The 21,760-nt window shown below is 40.5% G+C and overlaps 1 protein-coding gene across 1 annotated transcript in view; it reads left to right on the top strand.

Moving 5' to 3' along the window:
- Positions 1-21,760, top strand: part of SHANK2 (SH3 and multiple ankyrin repeat domains 2) — a 271,596-nt gene that overhangs the window by 140,013 nt on the left and 109,823 nt on the right. Inside the window, 3 exon segments of the mRNA XM_031061167.1 lie at positions 1,643-1,718; positions 18,065-18,147; positions 19,774-19,898. Of these exon segments, the coding sequence (XP_030917027.1) occupies positions 1,643-1,718; positions 18,065-18,147; positions 19,774-19,898 (284 nt within the window).

Consider the following 21,760-nt stretch of genomic DNA (forward strand, 5'->3'; position numbering starts at 1 on the left):
GGGAAATTGCCACTTAGCCTCGAGTTCAGCACCTTGCAAGGCTTCTGTTTTCCCAAATAATCCCTGACTGCACACAGAGGAGTGGGGGGAAACAGAGGGGAGCAGACCCAAGCTTGCAGCTGAAGAGTGCTGGCTCTGCAATCCTGAGGAGCTGAACAAAGCTCTCTGCCTTGCTGTGCCTTCCCATCCCTCCCACCCACTTTGTATTCCTTACAGCACTGAAATATCATGCTATAGAAAACAGATTCTGCAGGGGGAACATCTGGCTCCTTAAGGCTCAAGCAGTTGCTTTAAGATTTCAAAATGTTCTTTATCATAATTTCTTTCTTGTGATAATTTCCAAGGGACTTCTGAGAACAGGCCAGGGGGAAACTCAAAGTGGACTCCAGGTTTATGATTTTCTGTGTTTCTTCTGTTTATGTCTCTTGGTATGAACCTGATTTTTAGAGTGGCATGAAAAAAGGAATGTTGCTTGGTGGAGAACAGACTGCAATTTGTGCAGTAGGAGCAGGAATTTTGAGTAAAGGAAGGGCCTTTTAGGCAGAAAATACAGGTTGTAGGTGAGTGACAAAGGGACAAAATAAACTCAACTATCAAGTCGAGTTCATATTATAATAGGAATTTTCTCCCTCTCTGGCCGTCCTGTAGGATGGAGGCTGGCTGGTCTCCACAAAATATATTTAAATGTAAATATTTTTGTTTTTTTCTACTACTGCTTTTCTTGGGCCTTGCCAATTGGTGCACAGCTATGAAGAAACAACTTTCTTACTCTTTTAGCCAGCTGCAACCTTCGTGTACATTTCCAGCTGGAATTACTCTGTATTATGGATGTATTTGTATTTATGCCTCCAGCTGGGGGCATGATCCAGTTACATGTCAGCTGCACTGGTTAAAGCATGGAAATAGGCATTTTTCCCACCCTCCCTCCCAAGGTCTGCCTCCCAGGACTTAGTCCTGCTCCTTGCTTGTGTTCAAAGCCCTTCCATCCTGCTCTGATGTTCTTTTTCTCTCTGCAGGCTTGCCCTTGGTCATTTGACAGCACCAATCTTTCAGCCATTTGTACCATCCTTAAAAGCCGTGCCACAGAGGTGCTGTGCCTTGAGGGCTCTGGCTGGCTTGGATAATCAATAAAATCTGTTGGGATTGTGTCAGGCTGTCCTTCCATGGAGTGCCTCAGCTGTGCAGATGAGACTTGAATAGTCATAATCTAAACTGGAAACTTTTCTATCTGATTTCTGATGTCTCTTTGCCAATCCAAAGGTGATTTCATTGGAGGACCAGCCTGTAGTTAGGCGAAAAAATATTGATTTGCATATTATGGCTATTTTCCCAACCTTTCTGACATCTATTGCAGATTTTTCTTCTTTCTTTCTTCTTCTATTTTGCCTCTTAGCTAGAAAAGACCCAAATATTAGACACAAAAGTTTTTGACAGTGAGAATGTGAGTGGAGCTTTAAAACTTATGAATGATGTGATTCATGATCTCCAAGTTCTCCTTATTCACTTTATGTGTCTGATGCCATAAAAGAATATCTCCAAAGCCAACATTTTTTTTCCAAAATGCCTTGAAACTAGATTTATTCACTGTGTGGGAATATTAAGAAATACAGAAGTATTGAAAATTCTTTTTTTCTCTGTGCAGAAACACGAGCAGATAGAACAAAGAAGCTGTTTAGACACTACACTGTTGGATCCTATGACAGCTTTGATGCTTCAAGGTAAGAATTTTTCCTTTTGGTTGCAATCTGTTTACAAAACCTTCCCTGGTTTTATTTAATTGTTACTTTTGGTTTAGGCTTTGCGGGGGGAGAGGAAAGCAGATCACTAAACAGAACTTCTGAGGGTACCATTTTACTTCTAAATTGGTTTTTATTGCAGTTTTCTTTGTTCATATGGGATGGGTGTAGAAAATTCGGGAGCAGTGAAGTCATGAGTTCCACTGTTCTGTTTTGGGAGTGGTGAAAGATTTGTTGTTCTGAACAGTGACTTTGGAACCTGAGTAGAACTGAAGCTGCTGGAAATGAGAAATCAGATTCTTTATTTGTGGAGAATTCATGATTTTTAAGCATGTTCTTCTCCCCCATGGATATACCTTGAACATACAGGTGACTGCTGGTAGAAAGGATGACCTTCAAAACACAGAACCTCAGTTAGCTTTTGGTGTCTTCTTGAGGAAGTTTTGGTGGCATACTGGAATTATTATGCTTTTCTCCTGAGTGTCCAATTGCAGCTTGTTTTTTTGTTTGTTTGCAAGGAAACCACATTTATTGTAGGAGAAAAACTGAAATGTGTAAAGCAATGGCAGAGTTTCATGTAGCACAATACTAAAAAAAAAAAGAAAAATATGGTAACTGTTGGTTTTGTTCTGTGATCTTAGACTTTGTTCTGAGGTTTAGACATAGTGAGTTGAAGGATTTGGGGAGGGAGTTCCCAGTTGGACATGATGTGGTTGACTGGGGGAGTCTGATGGTGGTAAAGTCAAGAGAAGCTGTGAGCCCATAGTCTGAGACAAGCTTTGCAGAGCAGGCTCGGTGGTTACTGGGCACATTGCAGTGAGAGGAGTTGGCTTTTTGCAAGGTTCTTTGAAGGATCATTAATCTACGAAATCCATATCCTTGTCTCTATAGTGTGAATGGATAGGGTTGTTTCTGCAAAAGAGAAAAGCTGTGTCTGCTGCATCATATTGCCTCAGAGATATCAAATAATTCCACTTGGAAACCTCCTGCTGCTTTCTAACAAAAGATTTTTTTTTTCATTAGAAAATGTCAATTCCATCAAAACCTTCCCTTCCACCTTTTTATTTTTTTTTCAGGGGGTGGGGGTTGTTGGTTTATTTCTCTATTGTTTGGAGGTTTTTTTCCTAAAGGTATTGGGTTTGTCCAGTGCAAAGTAAAGCTCTCAAAAAATGTGTCTTACCTGATTCGGGACTGAGCAGGAGAGATTATCAGGAAAAAATGAACTTTTGTACAGCCTTATATAAATTAGTTATGAAATGTGTCTGCAGTTGATATCTATTAATTGTCTGAGCAGAGAGAGGGGCAGCAGCAGAGTTCTCCTGACAAGGTTTGGAAGAAAACTCTCCTTGAGTTTCCACAGAGAATCCAAGACCCAGTGGATCCATTTGGAAGGGTAATAGTGGAAATTGAGAGGAAAAGGTAGGAGAAGGCAGAATTAATGTGAAATTCTAAGAAATACAGTGGAAAAGTAGACTTGCTTAAGACATTTTTTCAGGAAAGAATGGTAAATCTAGAATTTTTATAAAGTAACACCAGGAACACAAAAAAAACCAGTAACACACCAAGTTGTGTTTTAGGTACCTGACTGAGGCTGCAAATCAGCTTTTTGTACCTCTGAATGGTGATTTCACTGGTGCTTGTGCATTGCTGCTAAAGCAAAGAGAATTTGCATTTCAGAACCTGTCTGGAGATTAATGTCTCTTGGTGGTACATCCAGATTTAATTCTTCACAAGGGCTTCTTCAGGGAGGGGAATTATTCAAAGAGGCAAACAAGGTGTGAAAGTGAGAGCAATTTTTGATATTGCCAGATTTGTATTGCTTTGATTACTTTCTCTGTTATCATTTCGTATCAAAGTCGGGGAAGAATACATTAGAACAGATTTAATGCTGGCAGCAAAGGTTTCATAAACATTTGTCAGAAGGCAATTGTGCCTCTGTGCTAAGAACAGCTCTGAATCCAAAGTACTAACAAAGCTGATCCAGTTCCTTTCCAGAGACTGTGTGGGGGGAGTGAGGGGAAGTGTCTGCTCCCTTCTCCCTTTCCTTCTCCCTCCCAAAGGGCAAAAATTGCTGAGTAGAAACACTCTGTTCAGAAATCTATATTAATGGGCTTATTCACATGCAGGAAAATACATTGTACATGGCATTTTTCATCTTGAGGAAAATGTGCAGCTTGAGTAATGGAGGTTCATTAAATCCTATTTCAGCTTTGCATAAGAGATCAGTTATCCATACATTAACTTTGGGAAAATGGGGAGGATGCTTACTAATGTGGAGAAAGGCACTGAGACTTGCTTGCCCATGCATATAGTCACTAAATATCATACAAATATAATGTAGTATTTGAAACTACCAGGTCTGATGTATTATGTGCTTTAAGTGCTGATGACATGCCCTCAAAAGGGAAGAATTTCTTCTTAATGTCTATCCTCTTTCAGTTTAAATCCCCACTCCTTGTCCTAAAGAGCACATACACCACTGAAACTGCAAGGAGGTAATGCAGAACTGCTGTGCCACATCTCTGAGGTTTTCTGCCTTCCCTGCATTTGTTAGCAGTTAATTAAAATGAAATTATTTGTAGGGTGTAAATAAGTTAATTGATCAAGGTTGAATTCCAGTTTAATGATAGAAAGTATTGCTAAGGCATAGAATGGATGTTTGAATTAAAAAAACAATCTTTACTTTTTACAAACTTAAAGCTAAGGTAAACCTTTAGAAATTACCAATTTTTATCTGCTTTTTAACTGAAGTGAGGAAATTCATTAATTCTTTCAAGATGGGACAGTGGATTGTTCAGTCAGGAAAATATGTGGAATTAATTAGTTGTTTAATTTCAAATATAAAATGTTATCACCCTTTTAAATGGAAAGAGACTGTTAATACAGTGATAACTTTGTTTTATACTCTGGAGACATAAATGATATGAGACATAGTGTGGTGCTATGTAAAAGTGATAAATTTGGTGTGGTAGAAAACATGATCCATTGCTCCTATGAATTTGGGAACTTTAGGACATGACAGTGGAAACTTTTCCTACTGCATTCATTGCATCATCTCCCACCCCCAGCAGAACAGGGCAGCAGGAAAAGTCAATAACACAACTGAATGCCAGCACCAATGTAATAAAATCTGCACATGAATGGGAGGTCTCCTGCCTGTTCTGTGTCTTTCTCCACAGGGTTATTGACTTTCACATGGGGGTTTTCTCCACACTCTTTAGCTGGTTCCAACCCCTGCATGGCAGAAGTTTTCCTGGTGCCTTTCTTTGACATCCCACGGCTCCAGCAGCATTAAGGAGCTCACAGGAGAGGATGTGATGACAAATAACCTTTTCCAAAGGCTGGTTGCCGCCACATTAATGACAGGACCAAATTGATTTGCCTTATGGTTTTTGTTCTGTTTTTCTGGAGGAAGACCAAGAGGAAAACAGGATGGTGTAATCTGTAAGAAAACTTAATTAAAGGCTTAATTCATTCACCCTACTGTCCCTACTTGGAGTCAGGTGGCAACATCCAAGTCCCACGAGTGTGGAAGCTGACAGGAGCAGCTCTTCAAAAGCCAATTTACATACAAACACCTAATAAAAAATGGAGATTCTTCTTTCCAGGCCATTCTCTGTTGCTGTTGTCATGTGTACTGTTGGATAGAGCAGCATAAGATTTATTCCTGAGCGGCTCAGAGAGACTCCTTGGCACAGCTGATGCTGTCTGCCCCTGCAACTCAGCATGCTGTGGGGAGCTTGGTTATATTTTTAATTTTTTTAGCCCACAGAATGTGCCTGTTGGATACCTTTGTCCCAAAGTTGTGATGTAAGTGGGGCTGTCTTGGTCGTTTAAGCATTAGGTGCGCTCCATATCTATTTTAGTGGAAGCTTTCAGTCCTATGCAGAAATACTTTGATCTAGTTTCATGTGGATATTTCACATAAATAATCCTCCCTCTGGAGAAATGCAGTTGCTCATCTCTTTAAATATAGATTTTTAAATAATAAAATATAGATTTAAAACAGATGGAAAGTTTTAGTGGAATTCTGGCCATTGCAAGTGGTGAGGAATGTAAAACTGATGGGGAGCAAAGGGATTTTCTCCTTGGTTATGGTGGCCCTGTGTCCCTGGGTGGAGAATTTGGCTTATGTGCTTGCTGAGTGCTGCTTGCCTGGCAGCAATCCACCAAATCCTGGTAAATGGATCCTTACAAAAATTGAGAGAAGGTATAAGAGCTGTTGTTATATTTTATATCCTGCTTCCCACATTTTCATGTTGGTTCTGCCCAGGCAGAACAATGAAAGAAGTGTTACATGGAAAATAAATGGGATTTTCTGAATTGAAGTAAGAACTAGATGATATGGGATTGGAACTGAATGATCCTTAAGGTCCCATTCAACCCAAACCATTCTAGGATTTTGTGAACTGCTCTTTTGTTTGTTTGTTTTCTGTTGGATATCACCAGTTCCACTGTACTAATGTTTCCTGGGAAGTCTGTACTGTTCAGGAGATCTCTTGAAGGAAATGGGAATAAGGAGATTAAAATGGTGCTGCTCACGCTTAACAATAAATCCACAATCTGGGATTTGCACATTGATAATAAGTGGAAAGTGATTTTACAACTGATTTTACCTGCAGGCATATATTTTAAACATAGTCCTTGGTTTCCTCTGGTGAAAATAAGTAAAACCAACAGCATTTAACTTTTTTACCTATACACAGAGCTCAGTTTTTGCCTAGAAAATGGTAACAAAAATATCTGAGTGTCCTCATCATTGTAATTACATATAACCCTGTGAGACAGTGATGTGGTTGCATCTGAAACCTCTCTGAGATTTTAATGATTTAAAATTTCTGCAGACGTGATATCATGGTTCTTTTGGGCACAGAGAATGGTCAGCACCAGCCAAATTGTAGGGGAGAAAAGTATGTAAAATGTTTTGTGTGCATGTAATCTCACCTTGATGTCTGAAGTTATCTTGTTGGACTTGCCTGTTGAATGTTCTGAATTAATTAATTAACTGTGAGTATAACAGCCTGATAGCACTGAGCTGCTCTTAATGTGAGGCAGAAAGTCAAGGGTAGCTCAATTTTAATACCTTGTGCCTCATTAGTTTGAAGAGCATAATTTGATGCAATTTGAAGAATTGCGTATGTATTTAAGCAATAATTAACACTTTGTAGCCTCTGTGGAGCAGGTGGAGATGTAAAATGTGAAGTTTTTAATTTACAATTATTCAGTTTCTAATGGAAATTCCTTTGGTTGCTAATAAACAACTTTGCACTTTGCCTCCCCTGCTGTTGTGCAATGCCATGACGGAGCTTTTTGTGCTGGTGGCTACAGTAAATATTGAAAGGAATTGCTGAAATGGGAGGCAAAAAGGGTGTGTGTGTGTGCATCTGAATTGTGGTGCCTCTCCATCTAAACCTGTACTGTAATTGCACTATTAAGGTCTAATACAATTATGGTAAGATGCAAAACACTACCGTGAGTGATAAAAGTTTCCATTAGCTTCTAAGCGCATTTTTAAGTTGTTTGCTGCCTTAACAGTGAAGTTTGCTCAACCCACTTCAGTAAGATTCCAGCTTTTAGCAGCTGATGGTTTGGTAACTAATGACTAAAATGCATTTTCTGGGCTAGATGTTTGCCTAAATTTTTAGTGATAAGTGTTAGCAAAGAGAGCTCAAGAGCTGAGGGGAAAAAATACACAGCCTTTTCCAAATGCAGAATTACAATGCTCTTTGTGAAAAACTTTTAGGATCTACCTCTAGTGCTAGTCCAGACTTAACTGTGTGCCTGGAGTAGAGAAGCTGCTGTTTGCAAGGGCTGGGATTTGGGGGCTGTGCCATTTCCTGCACAGCAATTGGTACTCCCAGGCTCAGCAGGATTTCCTCTGCAACTCCTCCGGCCGGATGCTGGAGGACAGCATGGATTTAAATGTCACCACTGAAAGCAGCAGCCTGTGTCCTGTGCATGAAGGGGAATCAAGTGGGTTTTATTCTTTAAATTAGAATAGAGAAAATGAAAAAAGGAAAGAAAAAGGAGTGGAGATGCAGAACAAGTTTGTGAAGGTGTGACACCAGGTTGGTTAGAAACGAGAGCCATGTAATTAGAGCAGAGGAAAACAGGAGATTCAAATGGGATTTTTTTGGGGAGGGGGGAGAGAGGAGGATGATGATGAGGTTTCTAATAATTGGTGTTTTCCATTCCTACATCCCAGCCCCTGTGATGATTTAATTCCCTGCCCCAGGGCAACTTTGGCTGCCGTGCTGTCACCTCATCACCAGATGAGCAAAGGCTCCATATGGTGCCTCTGGTTGGGAATGATGCAGTTGGCAGCCCCAAATGGAACAAATAACTGGTGAACTCTCACTGTGGGCCTGCCTCCAGTAGGAGTGATCTAAACCACTCTTCCCCCATCTCACCCTCTCTTTCCAGGCAGATTTTCACAAATATTTGTTGCATTTGGAGAGTTTGATCTATGAGGAAACATTCTCAGGGTGGCTGGCAGGCAGCGTATGTGTTTTGTTCCTCTTGAAAGCTGAAATGATCCACAATTGGAAAGGGGTGGATTTTCATGCTCAGTCTCTTTGATGGTGCAAAAGGAGTGTGTGGGAGGAGGGTGCCTTGTTCCTCCTGGGACAAACCAGATGTGCTGGAGCAGTGTTTCTTTAAGAAATGTAATTGAACCCAACAAAGAGGGAGCAGCTAAAGAGCAAACAATAGCTGGTGGTGGAGCATTCACCTGAACTAAAGGAGGTCTGGGCTTGAGTCCTCTGTGTGTCAGACTTAAATCCACAGCCTGAGCTGCTGCTGAATGCCAGGAACCTGCTGGACAGAGCAGGGCTTCATCCAAGCCCTTTGAAAGTGTTCCCCTTTCCCCAAGCCAGGAGCAGATGCTCTCTCCATCCTTGTGGATGTTAGGGGCTGCTCCATGGCGATGATTGGCAGATGCACCAATTGAGTGGCTGGTGATGCTGCTGGGGCTCCCTGCTCTCTCTGACACAAAATGTCAGCCTGTTTTTGGAGAGATGATGTCTGACAAGCACTAAAATGTATCAACAAAAGCTTGTCTTTAAGGGATAAGTGTTACACAAAAACTGAGTTCACGGCAAGGTTCTGAGCAGAGGAATAGTGAGTGTTGAATATGTGCACTAAGAAAAAGTGGCTGCTGCATCTTTAGGAGGAAAAAAATCCTGTTACCTACGTGCCTTTTAATTTCTCTAATTTTTTATAGGGCCCAGATAACAGAATTAAGAGTTTGGTGCTCCAGTTGAAAACCGGGGCTGATACCGAGTATCAGTATCAGCCCGGAGCAGTTGCCCCTATGGCAGAGGTGGTTTATACCCCTACTGCAACCACTTCCAGCACCATAAACTCTGAAATACATTAAAATCTGTGCATCTGAAATGATAAACCAGTATTTTTACCTTGTCTCCAGTACACAAAAAAAGAAAGCTTCATATTCCCAGAAATTCCACATCAGTGCAACCAACAAGCTGAATGTGAAAGGCAGGGGGGCAATAAAGACAGGTTCCAGTTCAACATTCATATAATTAAGAGAAGTCATGGCCAATTAAAATAAAATCATGAAGTCAGTGATTTTTTTCCACTGCTACCAGCATTTTGGGCTAAACTGGCCATCCTTTGACAGAATTGCTGAAAATAATGATGTTGGGAGGCAGGAGAGCTGTTAAGATGGACATTTTGTCTTGCTGGTAAGCAAAATTTGGAGTAGACTTAAAATAACTCAAGAGCTTACTGCAATTAGAGAAATGGAGAGGGATAATATATCTCAGAAAATAAGGTAGAGTTGCCACCTCCTTTCTGATGTTAATGAGACTGAAATAACGTGGTTAGTCAGGATTTTAAAGGGATATGTGAAAAATTCGTGTCACCTTTTCAGCTCTTTAGTGCAAAATCCTAGGAAATCAAAGTTTCTCAGTGTACACTGTATTTTTAAAGCTCTTGGGGAAGAATAAAGATGTTTTCAGAAAAACTTTATGCCTTTGGTGAGGCCTCATTTGTTTTGAGACAGAAGTTCAAACTTGTAAGTTAAATACTAAAGGTATTTTTTGTCATAAGAATTTGCAACGTGTTTAACATTGATTTAATCACTGTGCTCTTCTGTACAATGCAGACTTGTAAGTAAAATAGTTCCATCTGTAAAGCTGAAATGTACAGTCAGGGCTACTCACACTCCTTGTGGTCAGGACTGAGTTTATTTTCCCAGGAGTGCAGGACAGGAGGATGATAATTCCTCCTGCTCATCATAGCAAACAGGGTGGGATGGAAAACTTGAGGGATCCCTTAAAACTAACCTGAAACTCATGTTTGGCACCAGTCCTGAAATCACCAGTTTCCTTCCCCTATTTTGTAGCTTATTTTTGTTTAGACCCTCTTGGAGCAAGTGGAGTTGTGATACCAAAATGTACTGCGAGTTTAATAATTGTTTTTAAGAATTCCAAGGTCAAACTGCTACCTTAAAGGACTTGTAGCACGTTTAAAAAGTGTTAATAAAACACTTTCTTTTATTTTCTTTTAAACCCAAGGTGTGATTGTAGTTACTTCCCTTGTTCTGCCTTTGTCACTTGTCCTGTTTGATAACCCTGAACATGTCCCTCTCCTTGGTACTGAGGTTGTCTGTGATAATAATGACCAATTTTAGCAAAAACAGCAGGAAAATTATGAATTAAAAAAACTGTATAAAAAACAGTGGGTTTAACATCTATAATTAATATTCCTTTTGTCTAAATGCTTTGTATGTTAAGATGATTAGGGAGAAAATTCCTGTTTCTCTGTGCTTTGGAGGCACATCTGAGGGTGGAACTGCAGCTGTTTTGGGATAGGAAAATACAAACCTAAACAGTGAAGTGTTTATTAGATAAATATCCTGGTAACCTAAACATATGTGAGTGTTTGGACATCCTGTTTGTCCAAGGCTCATCGCATTAGCAATGAATATTAATATTTCCACATCCCAGGCTCACATTGCTCAAATGCTTGATAAATAAAACTGAAAATTGCTGATGAGTACCGGGTGCAAGTGGAGGTTGCTAGAACCCAAAATATTCCTGTGCTAGGTGGAACATTTGTGTGAAGGGGCTAGAGGGACCCTGGGCTATAAAACTCTCCTGTTCCATAGCAGGAGTCCTGCCTGCATGTCTGATTTTCACTTGGTCATGTGTGATGTTTGAAATGACTGTTCACTTTTAAAAGAAAAATGAAATTAATTAATACAGAGGAATTAAGCTTTTATTTTTAAATTCATTTTGCCGCTTTCCTCACTCACAGTGATTTTTTTGTTTTCTCTCTACTAGTGCAGATGTGAAAGAATAATAACTTTTCTCTTAAAAAAGGCTAAAATACTTGGGGTTTTTGTGAGTGTGTATAAATACATTCATGCATGGGTATGGTGCATATATACCCTATATATACACATTTGCTTAGGATTATGAATTTACCACTGACTTTTTTTATTGCCTTCATATCCTATCCTGAGATTCCTACATAATATACAATCAGACTTTTACTGGATGATTTCTCTTTCCAGGAGGTTGACTTCCTGGTTTGCTGTATCAATATTTTACTTTACTTGTTGCAGTTTCAGCAACTTAAGGTACAACCGGGAAACAACCTACAAGTACCAACAGCCAAATCAATTTATTTGAGAAGTATTACTTTAAATTGCCTACTCCCTTCTCCTGCACACCAAAAAACATGATAATAAGTAATTAAAAGCTGAGTAAAGGAAAAGTTGAAAAATTAAAAGCTAAGTGGACTGAGGGGAGTGAGAGAGAGACGAAATTTCTCCTTGGCTCTACATAAATTGTGCAGCTACTGTGCACTTCTGTTGTGAAATTCAATATTTCTCTTTTAAACCTATATTTTTGTAAAGTTTTGTAGCATAAACCCATTGAAGTGTACAGCACTGTTAGTCTCTTTAACATAGGTTGCTTCTTGTAATGATGGTTGATTTTCTTTATTTTTTGGGGGGCACCTCTACTGATCACAGGCTGGAAAAAGCAGCACCATCTTTCTGACTTCCTAATTCTTACTGAATCCCTTCCCGGCTGACATTAGTGTGGGTTTGGGGACTTAGTGAATAGCTGCTCTTCTTTTACCCAGGATATCAAGTATTCAAAATCCAATAAAGATGGCTTGATTCCCTGTTTAGAAGTGTGAATGAAACACCTTTTTTAGGTGGAAGATGGGCTGTGAGGTTTTACTGGAGCCTGTGATTCCCTCAGCGTGCAGTACAGATCCAGAACTGGAGAATATGTCCATGTCTTTAAAACAGCCACAGTTTGACATATTCCTCTTTCATCAGCAGATTTCAAAGCAAAATCTGCAGCCTTGCTGTTCTCATGATCAAAGAGCTCCACGAGATGTTTACTAACTCTGGAGAAACAGCACTGCTACAGGAGATTGGAAATACAAATATATGAATATGGGGAGGTTCCAGGAGTATTGCTGGAGCATCCTTTATTTCCTGGTCCTTTATCTGGCTTGATCATAGCCAGCTGAGGAAGACACAGCTATGCCAAGTTTACCAAGGAGAAATTAGACTCTGTCCTTCCTGTTGCAATTTGAAATTGTTTGCCACAAATCATAAAGCCAGAGAGGAACACAGTGCAAGCAGGGGGAATGGTGATCTTGTCTGTCTTCTCTGGGTTTTTTTTGTTGGAGTGCCAGCTGTGCCAATCAGGCACTGACACACAACCAGTCGTCTGTTTGTCTGTGCCTCTGAAGATTCTGCTCTTGGATTTCTTTGGGAGCACCTGTGAAGCTGAGAGCCATAGGTAGTACTAAACATTTGATTCCATGCTGCACTTCCATATGCAGCCCTGATTTTCCAGTTTATTTTTTTTAATGAAATAGCAGAACAACTTGGAGAATTTTTAGTTCTAAGAGATTCTCTTCATCCCTTCTCTGTCATATTTTAATTATTGTGCCATGATCATAGTCCTTGGACTTGTATCTTAAGCTGCCTAGTAAGGAATTGATCAATTTAAAGTTTACTGCTCTCCAATATTTCTGTTTTAATGCTAGGTTCTGTCTGCCATGAGGAAAGTGCTGAGGCACTGACCCATCTATTTGGAAATACTTTTTTCTCCCAAACACAGCTTGCTACAAACTTCCAGAGAAACGTGCGTTCTAAAGGAAAATAATTAGATTTGTCATAAAGACATTAGCATTGCTCAGCTGTACAGAGTGGGCCAATCCCCCAGTTCTGGGATCCTAGGATGCTGTGAAGGGAGAGGTCACTGTGAGTTTGACTGTTTAGTTGGCTGCATCCCACTGTTTCTGTTTGGGTTGCCACTGGGTTTTTTAGGGACAAGGCTGTGTATTTCCCTATCTGCTGTGCACAGAACCCACTCGCTGCTTTAGCTGCTGCCTCTTGAGCAAGTGATTGCTACTCTGCCTGACACAGGAGAGCTGCGGGAGCTCTTGTGTGAGACCTAAAAGTGGATGATTGATGCCTGGGAAACTTGAGCAATCACAGAAAGTGTCTTCATTAATCTTGAAGGCCTTAATTAGTAGGATTAGCCAATTTTCCTGAAGCCATTAGAGTAGCTGACTATAAATTGTAAGGTTGACCCCTTCCAGCAGTAACAGGAAATGTTTTCCCACTGAAAGTTTGCTATATCCTACAATAAAGTTTGCTGTAGACATAATTTCCATTTTATGTGGTATCAGGACAGGTTACTTCCTGAAAAAAGGGAAACAATGTTTTTGATGTGCCTTTAACAGGGATTGACTGTTGGATAATGCACAAGGGGCTCCTCCTGTTGAACAGATTTCCCAAATGCTCTTCTCTGGCTTGAGCATAACCACTATAAATTGGCCATTTTATCCTGAAAGGAATTAGTGTGACTGCTTCCAGACATTGCATATAAATTTATGGAATGATTTAGATATCGTTTTATTGCACCTGGCAGAACACTTTATTCTTCTAGGATGTATCTAGTTGTGAACTCAGTAGATCTTTCAAAGAGATTGCAATTGCAAGAGTGCTGAGGAGAAGAAAAAGGGCTAATGAAGAGATTTAGATTCACTTGGCCAACTGAAAGAAGTGAACCTGGAGAGAGCAAGGTCCACTTCTCCCTCAAGGGGGGAGAGCAAGTCCTTACTCTGAAGGGCTTGTGTACTGCTGGGCTGCTGAAGCTGAAAAGGTTGGTTATGTTTCCAGGAGATGACTGGAGGGAATGAGGAAAAGAATTCCTTTTTACATTCATTTTTTCCTCTGCCTTAGGGGGAGACTGACAGTATACCAAATAACCACTTTTGTTTCCCAATAACGGTGATAATTTTCAGTGGATTGTCCTCTACTTGCTGTTTTTCAGATTGAAATCAGCAAAGAAACACTTGATACAAACTTGCCTAAACACATCCTGTAGTCCTGATAGTCTCCACCTCTGTAATTTAGTATTTTAGCTTGTGGAATAAGTCATGCCTTAAGATAAGGTGTAGTTATCCCTGATGAGAACAGGAAGCCAGGTTTTGTGGGCCTGCCTCCAGCAGGAACCTGCACTCCAACCTTTATTTTCTTCATACAGGTCTTTATGGAAGACTTGACATTTCTCCTTCCTTCCTCAGATATTATCTTAAAGGGCTGTTAGCAAAGCAGAAATTACTGCTGTTTAGAAAAGTCCACACAAATGATGGTTGTTATGTGGAACAGTGCCGAGTTCAAAACTCACATATCTGTCTGACCATGGGCAAATCTTTCTGTTTCCCTTTCTCCATTGGTCAGTCTGTAAAATTGTGGAAATTGTAACACCTCTGCACAGTTCTTGAGCCTTAAGTTGGTAAAGAAACTACATGAGCTGATGAACAATCATGTTTTCTAACATCTACTGCTTGAGTAAAGCAGAGATTTACATTGACTGTTATTTTGACCTGAGGTTTTTTGATTGTGCTCCACACAGACATGTCCTGCAATTGATAGGATGCCTTTTGCATTTAACTTTGCCTGCAATGAATCTTGGCCTCACACAGCCCAAAGTCAAAGCAGTGTTTGCCCTATTTAAATAATGAGCTATTGATTTTAGAATTACTCATTTTATTACCATCATATGGAACTGATCATATTCTGAGGACTCATCTCTGAAATGGAAGCTGTTGAATTTTGTTTGGCATGGGACAGAAATGAACTTCAGGGATTTTACCTATTGAAATTTGGCATATCACAGATAACAGGGACTGCCTGGCCTCACATAGAGCTGTGCATTTCACTGAAAGAGTCTGGGAAGAAATTCCTCTTTTTGCTTGAGCTCAGGCCTCTGAGCAGCTCCTAATGCAATGCCACCTTCATTTGTCACTGGTTGCTGTACCCTGTGTTCTGCTGCTGAGTATTTACAACACCTCCAGGATCAAAGAGACGCTGCCAAGAAGGCTCATGGGGAGAAATTTTGACCTAGTTTTACATTTGGCACCACTTTTCCTGCCAGGAGCAGGTGGACTGTGAACAGACCTTCAGTGGAGAGTCCACCCTGGCTGGCACAGAGAGCCCTGGCGTGGCAGAGCCAGCAAAAAGCAGCACTGCAAAGAGTCAGAGGTTAAACCCTGCCCCTCTTCTGCTTCCTTTTCTTGGGAATGCAAGTTTTCTGGGAGAGAGGATGTGCAGGCTGTAAACTCAGTTCATTTTTTGTGTGCCTGTTTGTCTTCCCCCTTTTTCCTGCTGCTGGTTCTTTGCCCTGCAGCACTGAGGTGTGTGGGGAGAATCAGTTTGCTTTCTGTGGTTGCTTGAATAAGTTTAAGCTACTCAAGCCATAGGATTTTTGCAGGTGCCGTACTTCTAGGGAACATAAATGAGAAGAAATGCTACACATGTGATTTTTTCAAGCCTATCATTTTACTTTCCAGGCTGTGTTGGTGTTCTCTTTATGACTGTAACTGTATATTAGAAAGTTGTATTTGTCAAATAATAGAGATCAGTTTGTGTGTTTTCTCACCAAAAACCATGTTGTGCTTCTCCCTCCCTTACCTCTCACCTCCCCCTTGCACGTAATTTTGTAAAATGTTGGCAATTTTGCACCCCCACTTTCAGTACATGAACTGAAGTATAAAACTGGGTAGTTTATGGAATAGATGTGCTGTACATGAGAAGAAAATCAGAGGTTGTTTTTATACCTTTAGTCTGTACATTAGGATGAAGTGAGCCTGACTTGACAATGCCCATCCATTTCATTAGCTGGCTCTGGAAGGACCCTGCATGCCTATTTTTTTTTTTTTTTTTTTTGGATGTAGACCAGGAGAATTGATCCTGAGTTTGCTGAGCTGATAAAACTTCTGAATGCTGTATGGAAATGAACTGACACAAGAGTGGGATTTAGGGAGGGGATACGAGGGGGGTTCTTTGAACCAAACTCTTGCTATAATTAGGATCTCAGAAGTTGCCTTCTAAGCTCTATTGAGCTATTGATTGATTACAAAGAAACTTGAAGGGAATGGGTTTCATTAATTTGACCAAGTATTAAAAAAAGTAACACTGTTGACTCTTCAGTGGATAAGCACAGGGACCCACCTTGAGAACGTGGTGGTGAAATGAGGGAAATAAGCCAATGCACTGGTAGGAGCAGTCACTTTCTAGAACATTAGGATGTTGATGGAGAGCTTCAGTGGGCTCTGAGAGCTGCATATTCCATCCCATCCTGATACCCCTGAGCAGGTGGGTGTTGGGCTTTCTCAAAAAGCAGAAGTTTTTTAACTGTAAGTACAGGAAATGTCTGGAAGGCACAGTAAATTACAATAAGTTGAGAATACAAAGGCTGTGGGTGCTGATGGAAACCATCTCTTGCCCACAAAGTCACCATTGTGGCAGTTTGAGTTCATGTGTGGTGTTAAACACTCTGCAATTTGGAAGACAACCTTACATCATCGCTTCAGCAGCCATGGGAAGTTTCATCCTGCAGAGTTGGAAAGGCACCAAAAGGATGGTCTGTGATGCACGAAAAATCTGGAGTTTGGAGGCTGTCCATTGGTGTCCTGATATCATCATCCCTCTCTTTGTTCAGAGCTTTAAATAAAAAGGTCACACCAATTTCTCTTTATTTAGTTTCCTCCTCCCCCTGGGGATTATTAATGGCCCTGAGGCAGATCCAGTCTCTCCTTTCATTTACTGCTCTGGGGACTGGATTCTGTACCAGACCAGTGGGAACAGAAGTTGGCTAGTAAAAAATTAAGGAAAGCAAACTTGCTCATACTCCTTCTATCTGAACTAGTTCTGTGGGTATTTTGAAGCAGCAGTTTGCAGTGCTGACAATTTGTGAACTTAACCCCTGCAACTCGTGCTGTGCAATTCTTTGGTACCTAAAAGAGCATTGAAAATTTTTTTTTTTCTTTGAGCTTTTTTTAGTAATTTCATGTTTAATTAAAGATATTGAACACCTTAAGGCTTTTACAGATCGTTCCCTGTATCCGAAACGTCCTATTTTAATATGCATTTTGTGCATTTTCTTCATCTACCTTCTACTTTTATCTTAGCCAATGACAGTGAGATTCCTAAGGCTACTTTCTCTTTAAGGGAATACTGCTTACATAAATAGTCCTTTATACCATCTCCTTGTTTTATAATATTAATTGTTTATCAGGAGACAGGAAATATTCCTTAGAAAATGTGTTTTCCTGCTTGTGCATGCCTTGTTACTATTTCAATTATGCAGATTCTTGATGCTGTGGAAATTTGTGCTTGATGACGCCAAGGCAGCTGCACGTTGTTAGCATTGTAGGCTGTCAGATGATCATGTGGGATTCTTGCAGCATGCAACATTCAATAGGATTGAAAAAGGGCTTTTGATGCAAGGCATAGCTTTCGGAATATATTTGTGCCTTTTAGTTAGCTAATAGAAAATCATAATTTATTATCTTTAAATTTAAAATGCTGCCTCATTTTTCTTCTGGTTGGTTTCATTTTGGCTTCACTAGAAGATGCATCTGGTACATCCACGATTGAGGAGTTTATTAATGATACTGTCGTTCAGTTCACTTACTTTTTTTCCTTTTAGAGTCCTAGCTAGCCCACAGATTACATGATCACATGTTCATCCAGTCATTCATATAGAACACAAACCACCATGCATGATTTCTTCTTCTTTCTTTTTCCTCTCTGCCTTTTTTATTCATTTTAAGTTGCTTTGTCATGTTCTCTTTTACCATCCAGCTTAGTCTTTGTCTTCCCCTCGCTGCTATTTGTTCTATATTTTCCCATGCTTGGTTACTGCAATATTATTTGATTAACGGGCTGTGATGATGATGAACCTGCACACTGGAGGAGCAGCTACTACAGTGGTGATGAAGGGATGTAATAATGGTCGCTATCCTCGGAATTCTCTCTACAGTGACTGCATAATAGAAGAAAAGGCAGTGGTCCTGCAGAAAAAAGACAATGAAGGATTTGGATTTGTGCTCAGAGGGGCAAAAGGTATGTGCTTCTGTGTGTGAGTGTGTGTGTGTGTGATGTGCAGTGGCATGAAGAAATTTATACATCTCAGAATATAAGCAGGAATTATTCTTGGTGCACTTGGTTGCTAGACAACAGGATTCTCTGTATGCTATACTACTCCGATGGATTTCAGTGCCTTCTCTCTGAAGCAGTTTGCATTTTTACATGGGAGAAGCACTGCATAATCGTTTGGGGGGAGAAAGTTTTGCCTGTATTTTTCTCATGCTGGTGGATGTAGTATTTTGCCATTAATCTGTTCTGTTGTGCAGTTTACTTAACTGTGGGAAGCCTGCTTTCCTCATAAAAACTGCTGCTTTATTTCAAATGCCAGCCTGATTGAATAGGGCTGTGAATAGGAATAGACAAGAGAGGGATGTTTTGTTTAAAATAGGTGTGGATCTTCTGCAAGGTGACATTGGTGCAGTTTTAGTATGAAAATATGATCTTTTTTTATATCTTGAGAAGCTGCACGTATGTTGCATGGCCTGTAGTGTGCTCATTTTTAAAGCTGTTCATATGTTAAGCTGCACAGCACTTCTCTGTAGGCTAAAATCCATCACAGTGGCATTCCTACCAGTTAAAAAAGGCATTCTATTTAATGCTTTGCTTTTTAACTTGCAGTGCAGTTTGCTCCCTTTGTATTTTAAAAAAGAATATATATAATGTGATGGTATGTCCCATCTCTTGCTCCCCCTCATTTCACATGGGTTCTCCCTTGCCTTGCTTGAGCATGAAAATTATTCCATGTCTTCATTCTTGGGACATGGCTTTTGCTTTCCCTGTTCCCCACCCCTCAAGCTAGACCAGTGCCACTGTGGATTTGCAGGGCAGGGAAAGCTTTGCCAGTTTTAGCCAAATGAAATGTCTGGAGTTGAAGCAGGGAAGCCCAAGGCACTGCCTTATCTCTGAGTGTTCGTGTGGGTTATCAGTGCTTTGAGCAGGGCTCGCTCCCTCTGGCTGAGCCCAGTGGTTTCCCCCAGATTTTCTCTGTAGCAGCAGGGGCAGCTCAGGTGAAAGACCCAAGGACTTTTCTGCCTGTGTGTGTACGTGACACAGAGGGGCAGGCAGGGCTGTCACAGGGTCAGCTGTGCCTCCTCTCCTAAAAAGTGGTCTCTTCTTTGTTATGCACATCTAAATTTAGGAGGGGGAAAAAAAATTCTGGTTGATTTTTTTCATGCTTTGCCACCCATCCCATCCCCCTAGTTTGGCCAGATGCTCTCTCCTGGCTCCAGCACATAATTCATTTTTAGGTGGATGTTGCCAGAGTTACAGCATTCTGCCAGGCACACAAAAGGGTTACTTGAGCCAATACTGAATATCCTGGAATATCAGAACCCAGCTATTGCCTGGTGCAGCTTGATGTGGTTTGTGTCAGGAAAGGAGCAGGTATTTGCCCCTCTGGAAGGAAGACCTGTGGCTTGCTATTGCAGGGGGGTTGCACTCTGTCCCCAGCGTCCTGATCTCCTGTGAGGCACATCCCTCTCACTTCCAGCACCCACCATTTTTTAACCCTAAATTGGAATGACCAATGATAGGCCTGTAGTCAAGTGGTATTTGCAAGCACTCCATAACTTTCTTTTTTTAATGTGGTATTTATTTTTAAAGCTGACACACCAATTGAAGAATTCACCCCAACTCCAGCCTTTCCTGCTTTGCAGTACTTGGAATCTGTGGATGAAGGGGGAGTAGCATGGCAAGCTGGCCTGAGAACTGGAGACTTTTTGATCGAGGTAGGAGATCCTGAAATTTGATTCTCAGTGCTCTGTTGGGGAAAGAGGGATGTTCCTGGTGGAGAATTGACTCTGGAAAAAGTGTGGGATGCCTCTGAGCAGCAAGTTCTGTGGGCTAACACCAGTGATGTGCTTCACTTGATCAATTTAAAACTTCATGCAGCATTCAGGAAAGCAGTGACAGAGAACAATGGTCAAGCTGACTGGGAATTTTCTGGTTGTTCTTTTTGTCCTTTGGGAATGCACTCTCAGAGATATCTGGGAGGTTGTAGTCTTCTGTCAGTTATTGAAATTTAGATTAATTTCAGTATTTACTGTGGGCTATCAGTTCTGGTTTCTTCTAAATATTTTTGGGGAGTAACCCAAATTAGTGACTTTTTATGCAACTATTTCTGCACTCAGAAAGATCCATGGTCCAGTGGCGTTTAGTAACCATGGAGAATAAAGCAAATTACTTTGGCTTGAAATTGAATTTTTCCAACACTACACTGAAACACAAAAAAAAAAAAAAGCAATTAATGTTATTCCAGTATAAGTTACTTTATTAAAAGGGTACATTTAAATAATCTCTTCATTCATGCCAAAAATATCTTCATGTTTGATATTTTGGAGGATTTTTTTGTTGGCATTTTAGGTTTTGTTTAAAAAGTTCGTTCTCCTTTTGAGTGTTGCTGGGCAGTCTACAGCAAAATCATGATTTGGGATTTTTCTTTCTTTTCCCCCCACAACCTCTTGATGACCAACAAAAGGATGCTGTGGTCCTGTGAAATTGGGTACTGAAAATAGGTCTTTTGGGATGGCTTGGTCAAACCTTGTCTGTAGGATCTATTGATTTTACATGATTTGATATCTTGTTCTTCAGGCCCATGTATGGTTTGGTAAAATACTTCTGATGTTACAATGTTTATTCCTGCAGAGCTGGCTTTTGCATGCGGGAGAGGGTACAACACGCAGCTTTTTTTGGAGCGTGCCTTGAACTCCCATGGTGATTGAATTTAAATAGTTGCACCACTTCCTCACACTGTAGCCGTGAAAGAACAGGCTTTGCAGGCTTCTAAAGTAAATAGATATGCATTTTTATCTCTGTCTTCAAGCACATTTCCCTTGCTGTTTGTTTACTTAAGGAGAAGCGTTTAGTGTTAGAGACCAGCTTACAAATGGAACTGCTGCGATCCCTGGGCAGGGATCCTGCCAAAGCTCTCCCTGTTCCTCTTAGGTGGGGCTTTGAAGCAAGGCTGTATTTTTAGAGGTGGGTTTCTTGTTAGGCTTTTAATCCACGGGAAGTATGAAGAGTCTCTACTGGCAGATTGCACAGATAGAATGGATGGTGAACAATGTGCAATTTAATTCATTATGGAATGACAAATATGCTCATGGATTTTTTAAAGATCTCTGATGGGGTGGAAGAAGGCTGGGTAGCTGATTCTGCACAAAGCTTTACTGTTTTTTTGGCAAATGAGAGAAGAATTATAATTAATTGTCTAGACAATTTACTCCTAGCCTTAGCTTAGAAGAGCAGCTAAACATGCACATACAGTGCTGAATCAGGAGCACGTTAATCCATACTCCAGCATATTTGTAATTAATTCTGAAAGAAGCCATTATTACATGCAAATCAAATCCATTTCTGTGTAATTTATGTTCATCGGGGTTATTCCATTCTGAATTTTGCAACTTAATTATGAGGTTATGATAATCCTGAGAAATGACAACTTGGCTGTTGCAAGAGACTTTTCTGTTGGAGAAAGGCAGGATTTTTTTTTCTGTTTTATGGCCAACATGCAGTGCACAGCCCTGGCTGGATGGAGAAAGACATCTTTAGAGATATTAACAGTGATGCAAGAGACTGTTGAAATAGAAGT

This window comes from Geospiza fortis, unplaced genomic scaffold, assembly GCF_000277835.1.
Source record: "Geospiza fortis unplaced genomic scaffold, GeoFor_1.0 scaffold590, whole genome shotgun sequence".
Classification (NCBI taxonomy): Eukaryota; Metazoa; Chordata; class Aves; order Passeriformes; family Thraupidae; genus Geospiza; species Geospiza fortis.